General features: G+C 46.2%; 1 protein-coding gene across 1 annotated transcript in view; it reads right to left on the bottom strand.

Moving 5' to 3' along the window:
* Positions 1-4,580: 4,580 nt before the first annotated feature.
* The window catches only part of LOC119171529 (DC-STAMP domain-containing protein 2), a 134,518-nt gene continuing 123,298 nt past the window's right edge, over positions 4,581-15,800 (bottom strand). Inside the window, exons 10-13 of the mRNA XM_075892053.1 lie at positions 14,891-15,067; positions 7,922-8,153; positions 7,383-7,510; positions 4,581-4,684 (exon numbers count right to left, since the gene is read on the bottom strand). Of these exons, the coding sequence (XP_075748168.1) occupies positions 4,581-4,684; positions 7,383-7,510; positions 7,922-8,153; positions 14,891-15,067 (641 nt within the window). The remainder of the gene's footprint in view (positions 4,685-7,382; positions 7,511-7,921; positions 8,154-14,890; positions 15,068-15,800) is intronic.

Here is a 15,800-nt window from a genome sequence, read left to right as displayed (position 1 = left end):
CGAGGCCTCACTCAAAGAGCATCGCCGGTGGACGATGAGCCCCCACGGGAAACTGCAAACGTATGCGTGTGGGAATATCGTATGACTTGGTTTCAAGATACCACCACACACTATCAGTTACACAGGCGCATATACCCCCCCCCCCCCCCTCCCCGAAACACCAAAAAGAACGCAAGCGGTACACTTCAGACAATTACAAACAGATTCATACAGAAACCCCAGACTCATACACGCCATGTATCCAGACATTTACACTACAAACAGATGAACATCATGTGGCGAGTTTACCACCCTTAGTCACATGCTGTGGGAGTGTCAGGGTCTAATACACAATTTCAACAGTGCTGATTCATCTCACTCTTCCTCCGCCAGCCTCCGCTCGCGCTGGAAGGCAGCACTGCTCATCTCGAACCTGACGACACAACTCTCGGTCGTCCAGCGTGTCGAAGAAGCCGCTTCGAGACAGGGTCTTGGAACCGCATCCGCGGTGGGTGCACAGGCCCACTAAATAGAACACCGGACTCGAATCGTCTTGATTCGGCAAGTAAAGTTTATGTTCTTCGGTCTTCTATACCATAGTGTGCACACTTCATGTGATCATCAGTGCGCTCGAAGAAGAAGACCTCTGTTACGACAAGCGACGACGACAGCCTTCCAAAGCACTCGGCACTTCTGCTTGGTTTATTCACGTGTATACATGCTCCAGCACCTATCGTCACACGTTCGAGAATTGCAACGGCCTCGCTGTTCTCGCATTCGAAGCGTTTTCATCTGCGTGAGCAGCGGAAAGTTGCCGTCGCAGAAAGTCCCGAATCGTCTCGAAGTCGCCTGACTCGCTCGAGTCACCTTCGTCATTCTCCTCTTCACTCGAGTCCCTGAAAAGTTGAGGATGCTAACATGTGGTGGGGGCGGAATCAGGAAATCGTAAAAACATCTCAGGAATATAGAGAACTTTCAAATGGACACTCAAGTGAAACAACGAATTAGCTGAGATTTATGCATTTTACTCTGAAAACTAATGTCGTTAACTCTACCATCATGTTTCAGTGATGTAGGAAAAAAACTAAGATGATAACCACACTTTGAAATTTCACACCGAAATTTTCGCGTCTGACATCCTGGATTTCACGTGCTTTTTTCATGCTTTGGCAATATTCGCCAAACCAAATTTTCTGAAATGTGGTATGCTGAACGTAGTGTTGTGCCTGATCAGAGGGCAATTTTCACCGATTAGGAACTTTGCAGGTCATAGGAAACTCCGTGAAAATATAGGGCGTCATGGCAGATGGTGCAAGAACATCGAGGTGGCGTCACCACCCGCATTTTACTTTCGAGCGTTTTCTCTATTGCCAAGCATCTTGACGCGGTGAGAGCGGTGATTTTTGTATTCTGAAACAGTAATTTACGAATACGAGAAAAAAACATTTTTTTTCTTCTGATTATTCTTTCAAACATGCCATTCAGGAATTTGTTGCAACAAGACTTCAGTGTGTCATGCTTTTTCTCTCTTCCTGCTCTCTCTTTCCGCTTACGCAGCAAGCCTGAATTTCATTCTAAAATGTTCGATGGCACGTAGGGCACAACTAAGTACCGCGTTTGCCCGTATCTTGTCTTTATTCCACATAAAAAGCTTCCGTAAGAATGGACTGACTCGCCCAACAATTACTGCGTCCCGCGAAAGCCGTTATGTCGTGGTTTATTTAACCTCGAAGGTGGTGATGTAAAATAACAACACCTTTAAGTGGCATCGAGCGATGGGGCATCCCTTCTTTTACAGTGGCTGCACTATGATTCGCTCGTCACATTTGCATAATGACAGTTCTAAAATGGGGCCCAGTTCATCACCCACGGTCTCTCAACTTTCCGGAGAAAAGCGTTGGCGTGATGGCATCTGGATTGCTGTACTTTCTCGAATATAAGGGGGACCTGCGTTTCTAGCAACAGAGGAACAACTGGCGAAAAAATCGGCGAATCAATGGCGGCAGCTCTCGCATCACGTATAACACCTAAACTGTACCCCATTTAACAAGCATGTTCGTTCCTACAAATATCGATGAATACCTTCCTTTGTAAACAACAAATACCTGAGCTTTAGCTTTTCCATGTCGAATTTCTGCGTATGTAAAACACGCAGTGCTTCCTGAAATGCCAAACCATACCGTCTTGCTTTCAACAATAATGCGGGCTACAATTAAACCACCGTCATCAACGAGCAGTGTAGGGTACGTGAAGAGAAAATATTACCAGTATGCCTTGCCACTTCATTCGTCAATGTGCAACCTAAGTAAGTGACTTCGTTTGCAAGTCTTCATTTTGTAACAGCGACTTAATTCATGGTAACGGCCGAGCCACCTCATCTAACCGTCAGGGATAGGTCGGCGATGACAGGCAGGTGGTACACGTGAGTATATGCGGAACCACGTTTTCCACGCATCCCAAGCCTTCTTCTCTGGCTCGACGACGACCTCACTTCTGCTGAAGATCATCACCTGCTTACTATATTCACAGTGTTTTTTATCTACCGAGCGTAGTGCGTAACCAGACATTCGATATTTGAGCGAAAGCAGCACACTAATGCAAGACAGTGCCCATTACATCAAGTGCTTTTGTTTCGTACGCCCACTTGAAAACGTACTTCAGAAGGCGAGTTCAATGAGTTTATTTTTTTATTGAGTTTCGTAACATGCTGAAAGACACGTCTTGAAATCCGCATCACGAAGAGATACTGAAATTTTCTCTCCTGTTTTCCTTTTGCTCAGTGCAGTACCACACGCAGAAGAAAAAGTGAAGAAAGAGAGGTACTTCTTGGGAAGGTACTGCCTCGAATCCCTCCCGTTGCTATCATAACATCGCTGCAGCTCCAAAAATAACGTAAGCCTAAGTCAGAAGGGCCAAAAAGGTCCTCGAAAGATAAGAACTTCAATTTATAAAAACTTTATTTAACAACACTTCAGGAGCATTTATACTCATCTATTACAGGCTACATAATTATTCATAGTTCAAACGTTCTATCTCTGCTCACACAAGCTTTGAAAGTTTCTGCACTTAACGCGAGAGCGCTTTTGATGTTCAAGTCAAACGACATTTTTAGCAGGAATTGCAAGTCATGCAGCCTTAAAGTGAAAACCAATGCCCTTGTCGTGATCTATTGAATGACTAAATAGATCATATATTGTCAAGCGAAATGTGAAGGAGAATGGCAGGTACTATCAAGGGAGCAACGCTTGAACACAACAAAGCACATCTGAGGACGCTTCGTGCAGATTAAGCTTCGGAATAATGCCTCAAGATGGTTCGACTGGATAAGCACCCTGACTCTTTAAACACTGCTCGCTTTCCGATGGCGTACTTACATATCGAGAACTAAGCGAGTTCACTCGGACGGAAATCGTAAAGAATGTGTCACAGGAGCAACCCTTCGAGGCACTGTACTAGGGCGACACTTTCTAAAACACGTACTTACAAACAACCTGCCACATCCATTAGCTGTATATGACAGCGCCTGTACTCATTGCCAATGGACACACTCTCGAAGACAGCCGAAAGAATGCTCCCCGAGTGACACAGAGGACTCTTCGTGCGATACGACGCGAAGAGCTCACGCTAATTAAACCTTAGATAATGAATTACTGGGATAGCTTACTACTTTCCTAAAAACAAACGTTTTCCTCTAATCACTGAAGCAGAGGCATATGACCGAGAGGGGGAAAACTTTCAACGTACAGTTAAATATCCGTATCTCGCTTCCTTTCAGCAACTCCTCGTAGAACATTAACGTGATTAGAGGAACGTGAGAGCGATCGGCCATCATCAAGCTAACAGTAAGTTAGTTTGTCTGTCAGTTTTTTTCGTACATGACCATTTTCACAACAACCTTGTAGACAGCCCCCCTCCCCGTCCGGGCTGAACGACTGGGAATCTGCCACATTAATGTGCACCCTTCTCCGCTCCTTTAACAAAGGAAACCAGTATTCGAAAATTATTTCTATGCGAAGCGAAAATTCAATCCACACCATGCATGTTCGGACAATATTGCTTTTCTGTGCAAAAAAACTCCCCCACGCGCGTGCTTCGACGCAGTTACTCAACAGTGTGTTTCTAGACTATTTTAAGAACGACTTTCGGTGTCGATTACTGAACTGTTATCTTTGAGTTTTTTTTTTTTCATTTACAACTGAACGGACGGGTATAGTGTAGACGTATACGCATGTACACGATTGGGCGGGTGCTTTCGAAGTTTCACGAGTTTCTTAATTTCAAGCTACAACGAACAAAATAACAGAACAATCGTTTAGCCACCCGGAATGGCCGCGGCCATGTGTACAACTTAAAATAATCTATATAGCGAAGCGCAAAAGGAGTCAGCCAGTCGTAAACTCTTCATAAGTGACGCATTGCGTGTGCGGCTACTATATGTTTCGCCGTATACATTCGTTCAATGCAAATTGCAGTACCATGGGAGACATTGCAAACTGTATTCTGGTGGATTTTTAGTTATTTCTAGCCACATTTGCAACTACGCTAAGGTGAGGTACGTGTTCGAAATAGAACACAGCGGAGCGGAGACAGTGAGAGGGCGCTCACATTTCTTCGCTGACGTCGAACAGGTCCCCGTATTCGGCCGGGTTCAAGCACACCGTGCAGACGTTCTCGAGTTCGTCGAAGCATTCCACGCAGTAGACAGCTGCGCGACAGTGGTTAACAAACCCGTGTCAATGAATGAAGCAGTTATTTAAAGGAATGGCCCATTACCTCAGTGAAAAAAGGTCGTATCAGATTTAACGTGCAACTATACAAAAAAGCGTACAGAAAAAGCTGCAGTTACAACAAATAATGACAGAGGAGGGAAACCATAATTGTTTCATCAAATCACGCGTATTACCGTGCCACTGCGACCCATATATCTGAATTACTGCACGCCGTTCGCCGGTGTCAAGTTGCAGTGTAATCCGTTAGTCCGGCACCTGTATTGTGCACCCTTGCGTACATCCGAAGCAAGTGGCAAGAATTTGAATTTATAGTCAACATTGGCAAGAAGAAGCCTATATCGTTCGCGATAGGCATCTCAAAATATCTGTTCATCTGGAAACAATTTTTAAAATATCAAAGCGCTTTTTATTTAATTTTATTTTTTATTTATTTTTATTTTTTATTTATTTTTATTTTTATTTTATTTTATTTTTTTATTTTATTTTATAAACCTGCTGTTGCGTAAAGCTCCCCTAAAGAAAAAGTTACGGTCGACACAAAAAATTCAATGCCGCAGTGGCTGCCTAAAGAGCGAGTGGTCTGTGTGGCTTACGGCCAATGGCCACTTTTTTGCCATTTTGCGTCTGACACTGTGCGACTGACATTGCCTGAAATGCAATAAACCAGCATGTAGCCATGTATATGCGATGCTGCGATCGAGCACGAGCCTCCTTACGAATGTTGCCAGATTGTCTTGACCCGCCGCTTGCTCGCCAATTTACGCTGTCAACCTTGGTGTTTCATATGACGCAACTATACTATTCTCTGTCTATCTGGATGAAAAATACCTTCTTTGACCAAGAATATATATTTATATATATTAGAATAAAAAATCTCACTTGGGTTTCCCCACGTTAACTTCCGATACTTCGCTTCGGTTGTGTGAACTTTTTTAACGGAGAGGGTGATCCCCTCCTTTCTGGGCTGTTGCACGCGATTACAAAAGCTGACGTCACAGCTTCGGCCCTGCCTTTTCTGGGGGTCACGCCTGTGAAGAACGGCCCCCACGGCAGTGCACCCTTCGCTAACCAATGTCGCACTGCTCTACAGGCCCTCCTTAGGGCCCAAACGTTTCTGCCCTATTCCTCATGTGTACCCTCACGGTGGACACAAAAGCAATCTCTTTATTCCAAACAGTGAAAACAGCTGGGCTCGTTTCCACATCAATAAGTCGTTTGTTCACAGTTTCTGCAAAAAAAAAGTGACAAGCAGAAGTGCAGGTGCCGACTTACAGTAGCCGCGAGAACGGCAAGCGAGGGATATTTAGGCGAAGGCAAACCCATCAAAGCATGTTTGTTTGTATTCCTCCTATATAGGAGGCTGTAGTGGCTTTCTGCGTTATGCGGCCATTTTCACTCCTTCGTTTGCTTGCTTTACTTTTTTCCCCAATCGTTGCTATGTGGTCGATTATGTTTGTTAATTTCTGCGTTTCAACGTCACGACGCGAATGAGGAAAAATATATCATGTGATGTGTAGGAAAGAATGGCAAAAAAAAGGACTATACAGAGGTGAAAACGCAGGCATGTGAAATGAATGCGCTCAACAGTACGGATGGCTGAACATGGCCTACGCTTGTTAAATGAAAGTCACATATTAAGTTACTGGCAGAAGCCCCCCTGCCTACGTTTCGCAGTGCCCACCTTTAGTAATGCGCGCAATGGCTGATCGAAAGAGCAGCGCCTCCTGGTCAATAAACTTCCTTCCTTCTGAGATCAGCACGCCTTTTACCAAATTATTAGGGGACGACCCAGTGATGCGGCGAATTTTTACCAATTTCGTCAAGCTTTTTTTTATATTAGCTGCAACTCACGGCGCTTCGCCCAGCACGGAGATTAATAATACAGGAATTTGTCCAACCTTTCCAGTCGCTTTGGCTCCGCGTGGCCTCAGTTGGCTTTGCCGCAAGACGTCATTCACGCTTCGCTATCTTGACTTCTTGGACTCCGGACTTGCCCTTTTTTTGTGTCCTTGTTTGTTTTAGTGCAGTTAAGCCTTCGAGTTCAAGACAGCCCAACTTGGCTGTCTTGAATTTCCGCCAATTGAAATCAACTTACGAAGTTCACACCCACCCGTTCTTTTATTCGAGTCAAAACCAAAACATAGCAACAAACAAAGCTACAAGTGCGTTCCAAGCCCGTAAGCACGAAGACTAGGCAAATCTGTGTACTGCCCCTCATTCCCATGCACGCTGAACGATCTCAGCGGCAGAGATTGTAAGGAATCGTATGCTGTAAAGTAACGTTGTGTGTTAATGTCATACCTTGACAATAAAAAGGTATCGAAGAGCTTGCGCAACCGTGATTTTTTTTTTGTGGTCGCTGCCACTGCGTATGCGTTATAGCGCTAACTACTGTTAGCGTTTGCGTTTTGTCCGTAAAAATCCGAAATAGCTTGCAGCCCTCAAGGCCTGCAAAGCCTCTTAGCGGCGACTCAAATGTGCACCAGAGTTTGCTGGGAATGAACGCTATTGGAAAACTCATATGTCACCCGTACGCGAACGTTACGCCCGCAGCACCCGCTAACTTAGCGTACGCTATTCGAAAACTCGCGAATGAGTTTTCGCATCACTCGTGATCACGCCGAAGGAAGCCAGTTTTCTGACTCCTGACGAGGAGGCATGCAAAGCTCTCACCCTTGCAGGTCGGTGTCGCACACTGGCGGAATCCCTGCGCATCGTCCATGGCGCCCGAAGTTCCACAAGAGAGGCAGTTCTTTCTCCGTATGCCCACGAGGTTCAACCCTCTGCGGACTACAGGAAATCTGCATGGTTTGGGAACAAAAAACTGCTACAAAGTAATGCCCCACTCTGGAACCGCTTGGAGAGTAGTTCCCTGAGCTAGCATCATTCGTCTCTGAATGTCCTGTTCACATTCAACAGCTTCTGGATTGCGCAAAACATATGAAGCAAGAAGTGACGTTCACTTAAAATTAAGAAAAAAATATAGTGGAGCTCGTGTTGTGCCGGAAGCTGCCTGCTCAAACGCGATTACTTTTGTTTTCAAGAAACTTCTGATTCTATCTCAGTAGAAATTCGCCAAAAAACACCAAATTCCCGCTACCGCCAAAGTACGAATGAAGACGACAAATCAATACAAACCGAATGAGCCACAAGCGGTCAGTCTATGCAAGCCATGCACTTCATTCAAAGGTCAACCAACGAAGTAGACGCACCGCGCGAGGAGCAAGTCAACCAGGCCGGGCGCCCTGCCGCCCTCCCAACGCAAGCGGAGCGCCCTGCGCGCCCCGGTCAGCCAGCCCGTGCGCAGGGAGAGCAGGTGCGCGTGCAGCCAGGCAGCCCGGGCGCGCTCCCGGTCGGGGTAGAAGGCGGACGCCACCACGTGACGCAGTCGAAGCCCGTACGTCTGGCCCACAATCAAGACTACTCCCAGCAAGTACACCACACCTGCGTTGTGCGAAGATGTCTCGGGGAAGACCGAAAGTGATCACGCGAAAAATCCACGCATCTCCACGAAGTGAATCATGACGAGCGAGTGAAGCTTCGCGATTCGTGTCGCCATAGAATGCGAATTCTGTCGACGGAAAGCTAGGCCCGTAACGTCAATTTCGCCGACTAGTGTAAAGAATTTGTGCTTGAAGCTGTTCTATATTGTTCTGTTTCAAGTATATCGCTAAAGGGCAACTCACCAGGTTTGACAATTTTGAGCTGACAAGCGCTATTCGTAGATGAGGCGTTCATGATCACATTTGCCAAAATTTGCAACGCTACGCGCCACAGAAATGGGTCAAATTTTAAGGTAAACGCTGCTCCTCCTCTTTTTTGAGGGTGGGCGCCTAGAGAATGAGGGCATGACGTGCGCGTATGAACAGCCCTATGTACACGGCAATGCTGTGAGGTTGGTCCTCTACGTAGACGACTATATGCTCAGACGTTGCCACTAGTGGAACGTCACATGGCGAAAATTATTTATCACGACATGCGTAGTTTATGTAAATGTTGCTTGTAGAGATTAATAAATATCTAGATAAAGATTACGACGCAATAAGGAAGTGTGAGCGTTCTTTTTTTTTTCTCCCCTTGAATTGCAACAAGATGCGGGGCTAATGTGCCGGCGTTTCGCATGCGTTAGTGTACCCGCGGTCAGCGCATCGAGCAGACGACCACCGTGGAACACAACTACGCGTTCGCGCACTCATTGTTCTCATCTGTTCTGTCCCGGCTAAGCCAGCGATTCCAAACCATCCCGCAGAAACGGGCAGTAGACCTCAAGAATTGGGGGACCTTTAAGCTTCGCCTTTAGGAGTTGAACGCGATAGCGAAATCCGGTCCGTAGTGTGCCCTTCAACCACGAAGTGTATACTTAATAATATTAATATGCTGTGTACATACAAACACACGCACACAGTAGATCGTACCAGCGCGCGCAGGCGAATGGTACGACAGGTTTCTGACCTAAAGCAAGAGTCGCATGGCCTCTAAGATACACGCTGCACGCTCGCCACCTCGGAAGCCATGAAGTCTCTCACAATGCCTCACAGATAGCAGCACATTATCCAGCGCTTGCTCTTTCTTTTATCAACGCCTCTGGAAAGGCATATATATTTTCAGCTAAATGGACATAGTTGTCCCTTTCTATAGCTGTTCGAAAGTTCCTGTCTGTTTTTAGCGGTGGTGGCAGCACTATCCCGGCATTTTTCGACGTAATTTGAGGCTTTCCAAATGTGCCTACAAATCGCCGAATGGGCTCGTTTTCGTCGTGACACCTGTCGAACGAAACGCGTTAAAGGGGCCCTGAAACACTTTTTCAAGTAACAATGGCATGTATTCACTAGAAGAGCTTATTGCCTCACAAATTCAACGCTGAAGAAGCTTGAATAATCAGTTCAGAGTGAGTGGAGTTAAAAAAATGGCAGCATATCCACGAAGTGAATGATGGAGAGTGGGGCGAACCATTCGTGCGTCCGTGCGTCCGTGCGTCCGTCTGTGTGACCGTCCATGCGTCTGTTCGTGCGCCCGTCCCTGCGTTTGTTCATGCATCCGCCCCTACGTCCGTTCATACGTCCATCCATGCATCTGTCTGTGTGTCCGTTCGTCCATCTATTCAACACTCCAAGTCCCACCATCTCGCATCTTTTTATCATATATTCTCCATATAGAAGCACCGCCATTCAGTGGACATTCCAACGACTAAACAAGAGGTGGCACACCCACACTTTCTTACGGCTTGCGCTTCGGGTCTACTTCCCACCTTCAACCACCTTGAGTTTATGGTATATACTAGTTCACTGTATTCATGGCACTGCGGCCCAATGCTCGCTAAATCTTTCTAAAACCAAGGAGGTTACGCCCAGCGAGTATAACGTAGCAACCTTCTCCTGTCAGATAGTGTTGAATGTGCATGCCAGTGGCTGCTAATGTGAAATGAGACACAGGGGGATTCAGCTTTTAATTTCTTACGGCTTGCGCTTCGTATCTGCTTCCCACCTTTAACCACCTCGAATTCATTCATGGTATATACTAGTTCATTATATTCATGGCCCTGCGGCCCAATGCTCGCTAAACCTTTCTAAAACCAATGAGGTTACGCCCAGCGAGTATAACGTAGCAACCTTTTCCTGTCAGATAGTGCTCAATGTACATGCCAGTGGCTGCTAATGTGAAATGAGAGACAGGAGGATTCAGTTTTTAATTTCTTACGGCTTGCGCTTCGTATCTGCTTCCCACCTTTAACCGCCTTGAATTCATTCATGGTATATACTAGTTCATTATATTCATGGCCCTGCGGCTCAACGCTCGCGAAACCTTTCTAAAACTAAGGAGGTTACGCCCAGCGAGTATAATGTAGCAACCCTTTCTTGTCCGATAGTGCTCAATGTACATGCCAATGGCTGCTAATGGGGATTGCAGCGTGCGCGTTGACTAAAAGCCGAATGCTCCTGTCTCTCATTCCCCATTAGCAGCCATTGGCATGTACATTAAGCACTATTTTTATTGTTAAACAACGCACAGTACAAATCTCTCACCGGCACAACCTTGGGGGTCAAATGTTATACCTATTTCGGGTATGTGCCACTGGTGGTTACGTACAAAAGTGAGACATGTTGAGACATGCCGACTCGCTACCGCTGCACCATCTACTTCCAGAGTTCTTGGCGACCGTAATATAAGTGAGGCTCTCGATGAACGGTCACCAATGAAGCCGAGTCTCTTCCGCTCCGCCTTCTGGCGTCTCAGGCCTTATTGACGCAGCTGTCAAGACTGGGCGAGTCCTTCGCAGGCACGGCGCTTCTCCGGCGGCTAAGAGCAAGAACTGGCTCACATTTCAACGCGGCACTAAACACATTTCAATATGTAGGCTTGAAACTGCCTAAACGGCGCCCTATGGACCCGCCATGGTCTTTTGTGGATGTTGCGTGCAACTTCAGCGTACCCAATCTACCAGCGAAGCGCACCATTCCGGCCGCGGAAGCAAAATTTCTTGCGCGGGACCACTTGAGCACCATGTACCGCGGCCACCTACAAGTGTATACCGACGGATCAGTGTGCACACAGACGGATAGCTGCGCAGCGGCTTTCTGCATACCCAGCCTGGGCGTGTCATGGTCGGGCCGCCTGGATCGCGTGGTTTCGTCCACAACGGTAGAAAGCGCTGCAATCACGGCGGCTTTGCGAAAACTGCGATCCTTTTCTGCACGAGATGTTGTAGTGCTGACAGACTCCAAATCGGCGCTACAAAGACTGCATCGTGGCCTACCTCAAGAAAAGTTCACCAGGCAATCTCTGGCACTAATCAAACACCTAAATGGCAAGAGTTTTAATATAAAGTTCCAGTGGATCCCATCCCACGTTGGCATTGAGGGCAATGAAAAGGCTGATGCCCTTGCATGCGAAGCACGTACATCGTTTCCAAAAGTAAGAACTCCCAAGACTTACCAGAACAACAAAGATGTGATACGAAATCATTTCAAGGCGATCTACAAGTTTCCACACCAAGCATGTGTAATTCATGGACTTTCTCGTGAAGAAGCAACGCTGTTGTACCGCATTAGAACCGGCTCCGCATACACCCCGGCCTGGTCATTCAAGACTGGGAGATACGCTTCCCCGTTCTGTGCCTTCTGTGGTGACATCGGGGATATTGAACATTTCATTTGGCTTTGCCCACAGTTTGATGCGCAAAGAGCAGCGATGATCCGCACCTTGCGAAAATGCTGTCATAGGCACCGGACAGTTGATGACATCATCTTTCCTGAAGGACCCGCGGCAACTAGGAGGAACGTGCAACGAACTTTGTTGGTCTTCCTGCGAGACACTGGGCTGTCTGACACGTGGTGACATTTTCCAAATTCAGGAGATGCTCAGGCGGAACAATTGCCGGCCATGCAGGCCAGGCTAACCCCGCCTGCTGCAACACCACCACCACCACCACCACCCACCGCGTCCTGCTTGATGCCATCAAGCTTCGTCGTGCTGCATGGGTAGTTTGCGATATGAGCTAATGCGAGGCACCACCGACGCCTATGCCGCCATGTTGAATCTCCGGCCGGTTGGTTAGGTGACGTGGTTTGATCTAGCGCAGCCAAGGCTGTGAAGCGGAAACCAGATGCGGTTTCGCGTGGCGCGAAAATCGGTCTGGGAGCGATTTTTGCGCACCGGCCGCGCGGCGTGGTTTTCCGGCCGCTTGGGCGGCGAAACAAGCCAGTTTCCGGAGAGTTTTTCCAGTTTCGCTCTCTTCGAGGCCAAGTGTGAACGCACCTTTAGTGTTGGTCGGCTCGGCCGTTTCTTCTGCCCCGTCGTAATGCGCTGGACAAGTTCAAGTGATTACCCCACATTATAACGACATCACTGGCCGTGAAAGTTGTGATGTCCTCAAGGGGCATTGCCGTTTGGTCAGCCGATCCCGGAGGCACAGGAAAAAATAATGTTGGGTGCCATAAAGAGAGTCGGCTGAGAAGGAAAAGACTTTCTTGCAAAATGCGTAAAGAACCTCCTGATGTCCAAGAGCAGCTTCATACATTCATTCACTCATTCATTGGCGTCCACTATCCCGGACGCAAGTCATATTCAATTATTATTCCTAAACCCCTTGCTTGGAGCTTTCGGTGTATGTCAGACCCTTGATGTTCATCAATAAATAAACACGCACATCTTTGTAACAGAAATAGGTGAACGCTAGACACCTCACTTTGACGTAGGACGGATATATAGGAACATAAATTGTCAAGACTAGGTATGTTAGAGGCTACAGGAACACTTTTTTTTTACTGACGTGCCACGGCTGGCCAGCACATGCATTAGTTATTCACTGAACTCCTATATAAGAACCAAGTAGTAACTATTTATCTAACATCCTGAACGAGAGAGCCCCGCCTCGTAAATGCGCTGCCACGCCCCTCCACAAACAGCTTTCAACTACCTAATTGTTGTATAAGTCAAGTTCTAAAACATAATGCTATCGTGGGACCTGCAATTTAAAACTGTCAATAAGCGGTGTTTTTTTTTTGTCATGTGATATTTGAAGATTTTGTAAAGCACACGCTACTCCTTTACACGGATGTGAAAAACAAGGCAACAAAAAAGTCATAAATAATATAACAGCTAGGCATAGTTCATACCACGTATATCCACGTAATACCACGAAGAAAAAAAAACGATACAGAGTCCTGTCACATAGCACCATAGTTCTCACAGAATTCAGTTGCACGAACGCCATGCATGCTGTAAAGTAACACTACACAATGTTCTTTCACATAGCAGCACTCAAATTGCGGAAGTTCAGTCAGAGGGACGCAGAATGAGTTCTCACATCAAGTGACAGCGTTACGTGGTCACGCTCAATAACATGCTTAAAATCTGCATGAACAAGTTTTCTCAGCCATTTTCAGGTACACCGCTCTCTTTCATGGATTTCTAGACGGCTAATAGTGCGCGCTCTTGTAAGGCACACGTTGGCCATATACCAATGTCACAGACCAGCCATTGGCTTAGGACTGATTCTGAAGGGCCATTCAATATCTTATTAGCTGTTGATGTTCTTCCGGATATCAAGGAAATTCTGATGAAATATGTTGGGCATCTTCGTCCACGTGCGCATTTCTACACTCGTGAAATGAGTAAAAAGCCCTTTGTGCAAGCGGTACCCAACGCAGGTGGTGCATAAGTGTTTCATAGGCCCTTCTCGCTATACACGTTGAAGTAAAGCCCAATTACAGCGTAGTACCAAGAGAAAGTATGTCTGAAATTCTAGAATTTCCATCAAACCACGTCGCTCTGTAAGTTTCATATACTCTAAGATCAGAATAAGATACCTCGTATTATTCTTGTACAGTCAACGTCAAACTTGGAAAGACCACAGGACACCAGAAAAAGCTGACTATTCCTGGAAGCCACATTACTTGCCTGGTCTGAAACACTTGAAAGCACGTGCTGCACAGTTCATCCGAATAGTTACAGATTCACGCTAAGTACAATGTTTTATTGCAATAGCAATTATATGGACACAATTATTTTGCCGCTGGCGTCGGCGTCGATGTCATGCACCGTGTATATATATATATATATATATATATATATATATATATATATATATATATATATATATATATATATATATATATATATATATATATATATATATATATATATATATATATATATGACGCTACGATGAATGCACCACGCAAGCATAGCCCTTGAGATTGGTTTCTGATATTTACGCGGAGCGATTTCTCGCTCACTTGTGGTGTTAGACTTGAAGCTCACAATGTGCTGAATTAATAAAGTCATTCTTTTGTTGTGCGGCAGTGGATGGGGCTAGTCATGATTTCAAAAGTCGCCAGTACGTGAGACACATGTAATTATAGTATGTGCCTGCATGGATGGGGGCATAAAGTAGTACTGTTCTGCAGATAATTAAGCGCAGAATTTTATTAACGTTCGCGGAAAAAAAATCCGCAATAGGGAATTTTCATGTGTCTAAAAGGGAATTCTTCGGCGGAGTACGGAACATCACTCACGTCAAGGCGCAGCTGCGACTCGACCTACTTGGCATTGTTCCAGCAATTATTGTGGGGAGAAACGCGTTGCGGAGCGTTGGCACGGAGACACGGACGGACATCGTTACACAGACAAGTCAGTGAGCTGCCTCGCATCTGATAAGTGAATAACAGTCGACGACAAACCTATCCACTGATACATGTCAACGTCCGGAGGATATGGCCTCAGCAAACAGTTCTGTACGTTCGTGGCTGGCAGCGTAGACTCAAGCAGGCTCGACGGACTCAAGGAGTCGGCGACTTGCCGGTACATGTCAGCCAAGGGACCCCTGCCTTGAACATGCAGCTTCATCTGCGTAGGCACTGCAATCCAATGCGGTTTTGTCACAGACAGCGTCGATTAAAAGTAGTCAACTGAACTGTAGTCATGTACAGGCGTGAGCACAAGTGTGCAGACCACGGAATCAGGTGGTCGATGGCATGGACGCGCTATCTGGCGACGGGACGCATGCTGCGGTGCTCCTGCGCGTCCCGTCGTGTCAGTTGGCCTCTCATGCAGCTCTCTCCGACGCACTCGCAGTCAAAACGACAATTTGGTGTCGGTGTCCTTGCTCTAACAAGTTTGTGCCGTTGTTTTTATTTTTTATTCTTTTTACGTAGCGGCTGCAACGGCGCCGGTTCCAGCGCCGGGCTCGCGTCGTCATTTATACCGGTTTATTAGCATAACAACGTTTAGCCAGCCTCCCGAAACCTGATGATGCACACAAAATTAAGTTTGCTCAGATCAGCTTGCCTTTGTTGCGTTAGGTCAAGTTGAACTTAATTGAGCCTAGTTATGATGAAACAAGTGCAATAGGTACTAAGACGTCATTAAAATTAGTTTTAGGGCTAATTAGAATGATTGAGCCTAGTTATGATGAAACAAGTGCAATATGTACTAAGACGTCATTAAAATTAGTTTTAAGGCTAATTAGAATGATCTAGCGTAATGAGACTAGACTTGGTATTAGTAATTATAGTATCTTCCCCAGCTTGGACTCTTTGAGCTCTTAAAAGTTCAACTTTATTTACTTTATTGTGTTTTATTGGGACTTTT

This window comes from Rhipicephalus microplus, chromosome 4 (genome assembly GCF_043290135.1).
Source record: "Rhipicephalus microplus isolate Deutch F79 chromosome 4, USDA_Rmic, whole genome shotgun sequence".
NCBI classification, from domain to species: Eukaryota; Metazoa; Arthropoda; class Arachnida; order Ixodida; family Ixodidae; genus Rhipicephalus; species Rhipicephalus microplus.
Note: the sequence above shows the minus strand (reverse complement) of the source record. Positions and strands in the feature narration are given on the sequence as shown.